The sequence below is a fragment of the Anoplopoma fimbria genome, chromosome 14 (assembly GCF_027596085.1).
Source record: "Anoplopoma fimbria isolate UVic2021 breed Golden Eagle Sablefish chromosome 14, Afim_UVic_2022, whole genome shotgun sequence".
Taxonomy (NCBI): Eukaryota; Metazoa; Chordata; class Actinopteri; order Perciformes; family Anoplopomatidae; genus Anoplopoma; species Anoplopoma fimbria.
In genome coordinates, this window is record NC_072462.1 from 13,452,847 (window position 1) to 13,463,572 (window position 10,726).

General features: G+C 39.5%; 1 protein-coding gene across 1 annotated transcript; it reads right to left on the bottom strand.

Moving 5' to 3' along the window:
- Window positions 1-2,747: 2,747 nt before the first annotated feature.
- edf1 (endothelial differentiation-related factor 1) lies at window positions 2,748-6,456 on the bottom strand. Its single transcript, XM_054612340.1, has 5 exons — window positions 6,207-6,456; window positions 4,944-4,995; window positions 4,629-4,789; window positions 4,146-4,239; window positions 2,748-3,331 (listed from the first exon to the last, which is right to left on the bottom strand). The coding sequence occupies exons 1-5, from the start codon at window positions 6,282-6,284 to the stop codon at window positions 3,270-3,272; spliced, it is 447 nt and encodes a 148-aa protein (XP_054468315.1). The 5' UTR covers window positions 6,285-6,456; the 3' UTR covers window positions 2,748-3,269.
- Between the last annotated feature and the right edge of the window lie 4,270 nt (window positions 6,457-10,726).

Below are 10,726 nucleotides of genomic sequence, written 5' to 3' on the forward strand. Positions count from 1 at the left end.
ACATTTGTGAATAAACAGAAACTACGGGGTTTCTTTGTGCAATGGTTAAAGCAATTTAGGCAATTTTCAGACTGAAAGAAATATAAACGGGCACAAAAGAAACTCTAGTCGGCTGAAAGAGAAGCGTTTGCTGTTGTAGGGCAGACAGAGAGTGCATTGCACGGATCAACACAACAGGTTGGACGTGCAGTTGAATCTCAATTTGAGTTTGGAGCCTCAGGCCAAAGCTAGACCCCAGACTTCCAATCCCTAGACCCCCCCACCCCACACCCACACACACACACACACACACACACACACACACACACACACACACACACACACCCATGTAGCTTTTCTGCTTCACATCACTCCTTCAAAACCACTGGCTGCTCCCTTGTCATAGGTGGAACTATGTTGCTATGGTGTTTTGACCAATGGAATGGCATTTCCAGGAACGTAGTCAGTCTCTGTCTCCCCTCTCTCTCTCACTCTCACACACACACACACACACACACACACACACACACACACACACACACACACACACACACACACACACACACACACACACACACACACACACACACACACAGACACAGAGTGAAGAAGCCTGTTGAGCAAGAATCCAAATAACCCCCTGGTAACAACAGCAAGGCTCCCTCCTTTGTGTGTCTAGTGAACACCGGTCAGGAGGTTGCATACTTCATTTGTGCACACCGTCTTCAGCACAGCACCTAAGGAGACCAAAAAAAGACCAACACAACATACCCAAACTTCCCACAACTAGAGAATGAATTTGATGTAGATGCTACTGCTGTGGATCATAGAGGACAGTTAAAGTTCAAAGCTAACTTAAAAGATGTGCTGCCATACCTGCTTGTCTTTGCTCCTTCTTCCCAGGGATGGATGGCCAATCACAGACGAAGATATATAATGTAAAGACGTCTTAAGTACACAAACTTAATTACAGTGCCCCCACCCCGACACAAAGTCACTACTTTGCACCTAACTATAATTACTTAGTTATTATCATGACTATTACATATTTCTATACCATCTGTAACTACTGCCATCTCCCACTGTTGCATCTATCCAAAAAGTGCACCTTAAATTATTGTAAATTATGCTAAAACTGGCACATACACATACAACATACAACATATTGAACCTATACTTATATATTCACCCCACTATCTCTACTGCTCAGTTAGGAAAGCTATCTAGAAAAGTTCCCCACCAGGCCATTTCCATTCACATAATTAAAAGCACAACCAGTGGCTGATTTGACAGTAGCCCGGAGTGCTCCTGCTCCGTCACTTCAACATAACCACCCATTAGAGTGTGCTCACTTAACACTGGGGATCATTTCAAAACGAAGGTCAACGGCGATGTAGGGCAGCTAGCGTCGTCCCCCGTCTGTTTCCTTGCTGTTCTGGTTCCATGTTTAACCTCGTAGCCTGTTGGCGCCTGCTAAATGCCGTTTGCAACAATTTGCCCAATCAAGTGAAGCACTTACTGCTGCTGCATGACTTGCAACAGCATGCTTCACTCCTTGACTTCTATTGTATGTTTTGGGCTATGGGTTAGTCCCTTTACCTCAAAACAAAGCTCAAAATATGAATCCATGGCCCTATAGGCCTTTTTTCACTGAAAACATTTCGACATGTCACAATAATAAAATGAACATTGAGCCATAGAGTGCTTCAGGTGATGACGCATTTTTGCAGACCAACCCCGGAAGTTGGCATTGCGCCGATTCGCTTGAGTTATTGATTAGAGAATAACTTACTTTTATGACTGGTGGGGCTTTGTTTTGTAAAAGATTCATGGACCTTATTGTTGTAGAATCACAAACGCAGCATGGTAAGGGAAAGGGAAAGTGGGACAGAATACATTCATGTATGGATAAAAAAAATAAAATAAAGTAGGGCATACAGAGGTCAAGAGGGGAAAACCATCAAGTCCTCTTTTCCTGATGAGCCACCATCGAGCCCTACGGTGCAAAATCTTGACGGTAAGATAAGACCGTTGTGCCCCTGGAACAGCTGTAAATCGATGTGGTCATTAATAGAAGGTATTACCAAAAAATATAGAGCAGGCAGCAGAAATTGCATGCGAGTCCCTAAAATAAAACATTACACACCAGAACATTTCAATATATCTCTGCAAAAAGTGCCTCAATTCTTAACGGACACTATTGTTTGAATTATGCACCTGTGTTTCATCAGCAGTTAAAAACATTTATATAATTATAGGGCAGCAATTTGTACTTTTTGGAAGTCTAAAAACTGTCTAATTTATGTACCATGTCAACATTTTTACAAAGGTATTTTGCAGTAGTTAAGTATCTGGACAGTGGAACAGTCCCGATATATATTTCTGGTAGTATTCTGACATCTTGTGGATCAATTCAATACTGCATTCAGATTTCAAGTTGTTGCAGCATTTCTCCCAGCTCCTTAGAATACAGTGATCTAAATGTAGTTTTTATTGAAAATGTGTTAGGTTTCTAGAATTCTTGTTGTAGTACAAAAGTCATGAAAAATAGCTTTTTTTCCCCATAAGCTGGTTGTGCCTTTGTCACTATGAAACATTAGCACACTTAAAATTCAATTATTTGTCAGCGTTTACAAATGATATAGTTCTACGACAATGTCGCTTCAATGTCAGTTTAAATGAAAATATCTTTTATTAAGGACTGTTTGAAAAACACTTTTCTTATGAAATCCTGTGCTACAGTGGCTACAAACTCACACCCAGAAATGTCACGATCTGCCAAACTTTATTTCTTAAATCAAAACAAAGCACAGTATTAAAAACAAATTAACACTGTTATGACATTCACCCACTGTCTGGAGTGTGTGAAAAAGATGCAATCAAGCACTTGTGGCTTAACATCATGCTCAGCATTAACATGAGTCAAACTATTGTGTTCGGTCATTAAAAATAACTCTACTTTTTAAATGAGTTTACATTACTATCAAAAAGTTGAATTTTTCATGCCAAAGCAGACGTAGGTGAAAAGAAGATTCACAGAACTTCGAGTTTGTGACGTTCAACCATTCTTTTGATTATGCGGTCAAGAAACTGTTTCAGTATGCAGCCTGTAATGCAGTGGAGCACCAGGTCCTCAGGCAGGACACAGGTGAGATCAGCCCAGGTAGAGGGAGGGAGGGGAGGGAGGAGAGTTTTTGAGGGTTCTTGGGATAGTGGGGTAGGGAAAGGGTTGTTGGTTCAGAAATCAAGGAAAGAAGGGACTTGGGAGGGCTGATTTCGAGGCTTTGTATTCATTTCTTCTTGGGTTTTGCCTCCAGGGGTAGGCCAATATCCTTCCCACGCAGTTTCAGCCCTGTTCATGACAGAAGATGAATATCACTTATGTATTGCAACACCAGATTATACAAGTCCAGGCGTAGCCCTCTAGAGGCTGACGCTATTGGGTTCAGCCCTGCGCACATTCATAAAGATTCAATTTGTGCCCTGCACGTGCCTCTCTTACGTACGCACTTGCAAAAAAAAAAAAAAAAAAAAAAAAAAAAAAAAAACTGCCGAGCCACCACAGGTCTGCTGCTTCAGCTGGTGCAGGTGGAGCCAGGCGGGCTGTATTGTAACAGGCTTCATGTTCTAAGAGCTGTCGCTTTTGGGTTGAGGGCAAAGCTGACGTAGTCTAAGCCCCACTGTGACGCCAAGGTCCAAAGCACACAACATTAATAAGTTAAAAATTTGCAAATGCCACAAGTAATACGTCTGGGAGGCCCAGACTGTGCCACGGTTAACAGTGGGGTCAGCATTAACCGGGTCCTGCGGGGATGCTGTGTGTGTTAAACCCGCTGGCATCGCAATGTCTCTCAGATCTGCCTCTGTTTTCATGTTGCCCAGCAGATCCTGAAAAAGTGCTTAAGCTGCAGACAAAGGATGCGGAGAAGGCCGCCGCTGGGAAGCTCGTTGCCGAGCTTGGGACGGGGAAAGCCGAGAATGTGAAACTGTAAAATGGGAGCAGAACTAAAAAAATTGTCACAGCTGCGCATGCCCGCAGGGATGAACCCGATAGCTACAGCTCTTAAGAGGGCAAAACATCTATGATATAAAGCATATGTGTTAAACAACAGGCAATTGAGACATAATAATCATTATCATTCAATCCAAGCAAAGAATATTCTTACCGAGCACTCTCTCTATCTTGCCCATGACCTGGTTGTTGGGAATCGCTTTCCCACACTCGTAGTCCGCGATGACCTGAGGCTTCTCATTAATTTTCTGAGGAAAGAATTGCAGTAAATCATTTAGAATTGTGTCACAACACAAGCCAGCAAAAGTACTGCAGACTGCATTTATTTAGTCTACGTGGTACTTTCTTAGCAGTAAACACTTGATCATGTGACGCCATATGTGGCTTGCCATTGGTTAAGTTATCGCAAAATAAGATTATTATTAGTTTCTCTGTTACTTGGTTAGCTTCATCTTAATATCCCACTTTTAGGTTTCTTTTACCCTATGTTTATCACTTTGTGCAAACAAACTTCAGATTCACCAACATGCATAACAAAAGATAAACAATGTGTTGTGAATCCTGATAAAGGCATCTGTTCCAGCAGTACTACCAACTGCTACATTTGGACGTTAATTCAGGATAACTGAATACTCACAGTGGCCAGGTCTTTCTGGGTCAGACCTTTGTCCCCTCTGCCTTGCTGAATGTACTTTCCCACCTCTAGGGGAACCCTTTCGTGGTGTAGCTCTTCTGTCTCACGGTCCAGTTTGGATGTGTTCTTTGTCACAAGATGCTGCTTGTTCTGCCCTGCAGACCCTGTGTGTGGATCAAAGTTATGTTAGAGGCCTCATCCAGGGTGGTAGACGTGCAAAATCAACATAATCACAGCACAAGCAATTCAATTAAATCAGTGCTTTCTCCAGAGTTATTACTTGGGAATGACACATTCGTACAGAAAGTATAAATTTACATTTTTTGGATGTCTCGACGTCCTCTCCACGTCTCTGAGCAGCGGCGATTGCCTAGAGAAAAGATGGACATGTTCAAACCTGAAGTTTCAAAACATTTTCCAGACTCATTGACTGTAGATTGCATTATGACCAGGCCCTATTCAGCTTTTGGCTTATAACTGTTAATAAGTATCAGAACTGTAAACAAAAGACAACATGAACACTCCTGTCTGGGCACAACAAAGCCAACTTTGCAACCAATAAGGATGTTGCTAATCTAATTATTTCCCAAAACTAAAACATAGATTCATAACATATTCACATGTTACATTAGAACAACTATTAAAGTAGCATTAGGTGCATGCTGGTTTGTCTGTAACCTTTACACAGCCATTTACAGCATGCTCCTGGGTGTTAAACTAACGTCAACATTTAGTGTTTTGCTGACAATCATCACCAGATGTGTGTATACTGGTTGGGCATGACGTCCTATCATGCATAAGAGCATAGATTTGTTTATGGAGAGGCACTTTCTTATGGAAAGGCATAGTCCTTCATTCCTGCTGCAGTCAGGCTGCACAACCAACCAAACAAACAAAACACTAAAAAAATCTGTGCAATACAAATACACTGTGCAATACTATAACTATAATTTTCTTTTTAGTTATTGTGGATTTTTTGTGGATTTTCTTACTTACTTATTTAAAATACTTGTTTGTTTGTTCTACTATGTCTCTTGTTTGCACAACATCTCTGCTGCAGTAATCCTGTACATTTCCCCACTGCAGGACTAATAAAGGATTATCTTTTTTAAACATATATTTATTGGTTTTATACATTTAACACAATTTACATACATAAATGACCCTTCCCCCAACCTGAACATATGGCAGTATATAAAACAACAATAAATAACACAAATATCACTTGAAAAATAAATAAATGGCTAAATTATAAGTTTAAAACATAAATTCAAGAAGGACAAAGATTTAAATAAAAGATTATCTTATCTTATAGTTATTAGTAACATTTGCAGGTGGCTAATGCTAGCTTGCTAGTGTCTATTTGTGTCCCCGTCATATATTTAGCAAACAGTATCCCTGACTTGGGTAACATTAATCATTTCTGGATGACGTGTGGTTCTCCAATAGTGACTGATGATATGATGATAATGTGTGCATGTCTAGCTGCATGCCCACATGTTACTGTGACCAGTTAACCCTTGCCCACGTGCAGAAATGAATTTTTTAAACACACATATAAAGTAGCGTGGTCGTGCTAACCTGCTTGGATTTGGCCTGAGCAGCAGTCGGCCCCTTCTTCCTCAACACCGTCACGGTATCCCAGTCACTCTCCGCCATGTTTCCAGGGGTTCACTAGTTACCGAGAATATCTAATATATATACAAAAATAAGTACAACTCCGGTGGTGTGTGTGTGTTCAAAAGTATCCCTTTTTAGTGTCACTACAGCTAATCTGACGCTCTTTCCAGAACGATCCCCTACACGCGTTATGCCAAAGCTTTATTTACAAAAGGCAGACGAACAGTGACATAATGGACGCGTTGCCGCAGCGACCTCTGCTGGTGGAACACTGAACTGCACCCACGGAGCAGTGACAGTCCAGAATGCCAGATTGAGGTTTTTTTTTAAAAATACACATGACATCAGATGAGAGGTGGGAAGAAACACTGCCTTGTTGCATGGGTTGTACAAAGCACACAAACTTAACCCTTATTGCTTGAATTTATTTACAATTATATAATAATAGTCTAGTATAGTTATAGCTATAATAGTTTTTCTGTCTGTACATATAATATTTAAGTTATTGTGGATTCTTTACTGTTTTTATTGCTTATTTATAATATTTGTTTTTAATTTTATTTTATCTTGTTTTTCTTTTACTATATCTCTTGTTTGCACTATAACCTATGCTGCTGTAATCCTGTAAATTTCCCCGCTGCGGGACTAATAAAGGATTATTTTATTTTATTTTATCTCTTGTAAAAAAAAAAATTATTTGTGTTTTTTGCTGTCATGCAGATGCTAGAGATTGTTAATTTCAATATAGCACATACAATAGATATACATTTTGGTATGAAGCAAATTAGCGACATTAGGCATAATTGGGCATAATAGTAATTAAACAAATTCGGAAGCGGTTTGAAGCGAATTCGCGAATTTGTAGACAATAGTCTACAAAGGTAATGCTTAAATAATGAAACTAATGATATTAACAAATTGCCTAAATAGTAATTTATTAAGAATTAGTTTGGACATTCTGAATAATTTATTGCTGAGTACACCAATTGTTTGTTATGTGTGTAAGGTTTCTTCTATTTAAGCAAAATGTAAAAGTAACATAGTTTAGAGAATTTCACTAACTTTACACAAAGGTAGCATGGAGATAGAATCAACGTACTGATAAAATAGGATTAGCCATGATTTTTATTAAAAAGAGTGTTCAACTCATGCAGGGCATAGAAAAAAAAAATGAAGTATTACATTACATCTAAAACTGTTAAAACTGTTACAATGAGTGAAAATGTACCAATTAAAAAAATGTGCAAAGACTTTAATCTTCAATCATCAATTTGCTGGACGTGAGCTGTACAATATTTTGCACTGATTCCAACCTCAGTCGATCTATAGGCCACCGTCTACCAGATCACCAGTTACACGACATCTCAGAGGCAGCGTCGCTGTTTCGTCTTGTGCGGATGGGGGACCAGCCGTACTCCGACTGGGCGTCCTCAGCCTGGTGGAGACGGGCTAAGCGGTAGCCGTGTCTGGAACTCTGTTTCCCAGCCCACGCACGAGGCTTTGGATTCATCTGGAAATAGATGAAGCAGAAATGAGTGAAAAGCACTGTACGCTGACTGATGAGGTTCAAAGTATCAGGAACTCTTAGAAATTGGGAAATATTTTGTTTTCTAACTTTCAAAAATGATGACCATCCAAACAAAGCAGCCTGCTGAATCAAGAAGATTCTCACATAGAGGATAATTCAGCCGTCTACTACACCATGTCAATTATTTCTGCACTATGCTCCGCTTTGCTAGAACACATCCATGTTCAGGTCATTCTCATCCCAGATTCAATCTCTGTGGTTACTCAAACATTTAAGAAAACTTCCTTAAATAAAAGTGTTTTCTGGTGTCACAACCCACAACCAATACTTTATTACCAGCCAGGCAAAGTGGGCCACTGCTATGTATTGTTTTATGTGGCAATGATTTGTGATAATTTGATTACATTTCAAAGTTTGTTTGATAAAATACACAACTGAATCACAATAACTGAAATGGCAATTTTTATAACCATGAATATTGAGGACCTGCCGCCGTACTGTCTGAGAGGCTTATCTAAATCATTTTTTAAATACCAATTCATACTACAGTTGATATTATGCTCATATGTTGTATATCTTTTATTCAGGTTTAAAACTGATTTGTATTATTATGGCACAACATACTATAATATTCACTGTGCTGGTTAAAAGAAATAGTAGAGGATTACTGCTTATTTTTCTTCAGAATCTCTGTTTCTATGCGTTTCTCACCTGAACAAAAACATTGGTGTTCATGTGAAGAGTCTCCACTCGGTCTGACAAGTGGTTCAGCCATTCCAGATGGTCAGCGATGGACTGGGTCAGATCACTGGTGCTCTGTTTTAGAAGAAAATAAATGTCAAAAATAGAACAGAGTCTCATGGCAAATTAGTTTGGATGAAACAGTTTGTATTACAGATGTGGACATATTGCATGCAGAACCTACTCCAGACAAGCTGTCCTTCAGTTCGACAGCAGCGAGGCGAACGTGCTCCAGTTTGTCAACCTGCTCTTTCAGCCGGTCGTCAAGCTCCTGCATCATCATCAGGCCTTCATCGGGCCGGACGCCGCCCTTTTTCGCCATCCTGGGTCACAGAAACACACCTGAACTGAAACAATATGGTTTATGAGGCCTATTAGAATTAAAATGAGAATGAAAATGTATTTTTAAACAAATAACTCATACTCATTTAGTAGGCACGTTTTAGAAATGGTTTGCTTTGAGCTCAACTTGTTAAAGGTTTACTTGCAGAGAATTTAAAGGATTTCTTCTCTGACTTTTAGGTTAAAACCACCAGAGGGAGACACCGCTTTGGCTCCACATATATTCTATTTACAAATGTCCTACAGAGAAGCCTTCTGTGCAGCAGTACAACAACCCTGCTGCTATCTTTCCACACACATCTTACAATTGTCAACATTTAAAAAGCTCCACAGTATCTGAACCACGTCACCGATCATGAGAAATACGGGAAAATTGTGTTTTTGTCCAGGATCTCAATATCACTGGCAACTGGATGCAAAAAAAACCCCATCAACAGTGGAAAATCTGGATTCAACGTTCAACGTTCAACTTTAAACACACACACACACACACACACACTGTGTTTTCACGACTTTTGGGGACATTACATTGACTTGCATTTATGTCCTGGAGACTTACATTAACCCTTATCTTAACCTTAAACCAAGTCTTCACCCTCAAATGTAAAAAAAAATAAATACTTTTGTAGTCCCCGTTTTTTCCTCCCAAAAGAGGCGTCTCTCCACAAAATGACCGTGTCATCACATTTAAGGGTAAAACACACACTTTCAGCTCAAATCTGATTCAGAGAGATATTGCAGACTAGTTAAATAATAATAATTAAGCCACACATTAGATATTATTTTATACATCACGGTGCATTTTGGTCAACATCAGATATGACACATAGCCGACAACCAACCCGCATAATGTTTTGTGAGTAACATTGTGACGAAAACAGGATACAAAGCGTCATTACATATAAAGAAGGCCTCGTGCACAGCGACGCTCGAGCCAACGCAGTGGATTCGAATGTTAAAGATAAGTTACTCGCGCGTGCAACACACCTCGGGACAAAAGGAGGGAAATAACAGAATTTGAAGTTACCTAGATAATATGACGTAGAAACAGCCGAAATGCTCGCGAGGTACAAAAGCAGAGTTTTGGAGTTGAAGCACGAGACTTGCTTTTACTCCGCGAGACCAGTCCGCAGCTACGGGCGGAGGACTGTCCTCGTCCAGACAAGCCTCTTTGTTCTGCAAACATCCGAGGAATTTGATATTTCTGACGTCACCAAGCCTGCTTTCTACAGGTGCATTATTATTATTATTATTATTATTATTATTATTATACAATAGTGACCAAACATTGTTGCAGTGGATTTAAAGTCTAGTAGAGATGGCTCATTCATTCTTAAACAATACAAAATGTTTAAAAGTTATAAAAAAGTGATATGCTTACATTTAAGGCAGGTTTCTCCAACACAAGCAGTGCTTTCCCAATCTTTTAAAATCCTAACTCACTAAAAATGGTGTTTTCCATCCGTCATTAGAGACCATTAGTGTACACGAGATATGAGCTTTTTAACACAAATATGATTTAATCCCCTCCTTGTGTCATCTGGGTGATTTTAGAGGCCTGCGTACAGAACCAGTCAAAAGTTTGGACACACCTTCTCATTCAAATACTTTGAAAAATCTAAAATCTAAAACATATTCTGGTTTGTTGAGCATTTGTTTGTTTACCACATAATTCCATATGTGTTCCTTCATAGTTTGGATGTTTTCAATATTAATCTACAATGTAGAAAAAAATAAAAACAAAGAAAAAAACCATTGAATGAGAAGGTGTGTCCAAACTTTCGACTGGTACTGTATGTCCCCAACCTTCAATCCAAAAAGAAGACAATGTTCATGCTTGTTAGGTTTTATGCCATAGCCATGCAGGAAA

Bases quoted from the DNA above. Each gene is read 5' to 3' on its own strand.
- edf1 (XM_054612340.1), bottom strand. From the start codon at position 6,284: ATGGCGGAGAGTGACTGGGATACCGTGACGGTGTTGAGGAAGAAGGGG. The intron at 4,996-6,206 runs GTTAGCACGACC...TCTTTTCTCTAG, and splicing joins CTCAGGCCAAATCCAAGCAG to GCAATCGCCGCTGCTCAGAG. The intron at 4,240-4,628 runs GTGAGTATTCAG...TTCTTTCCTCAG, and splicing joins CCCAGAAAGACCTGGCCACT to AAAATTAATGAGAAGCCTCA.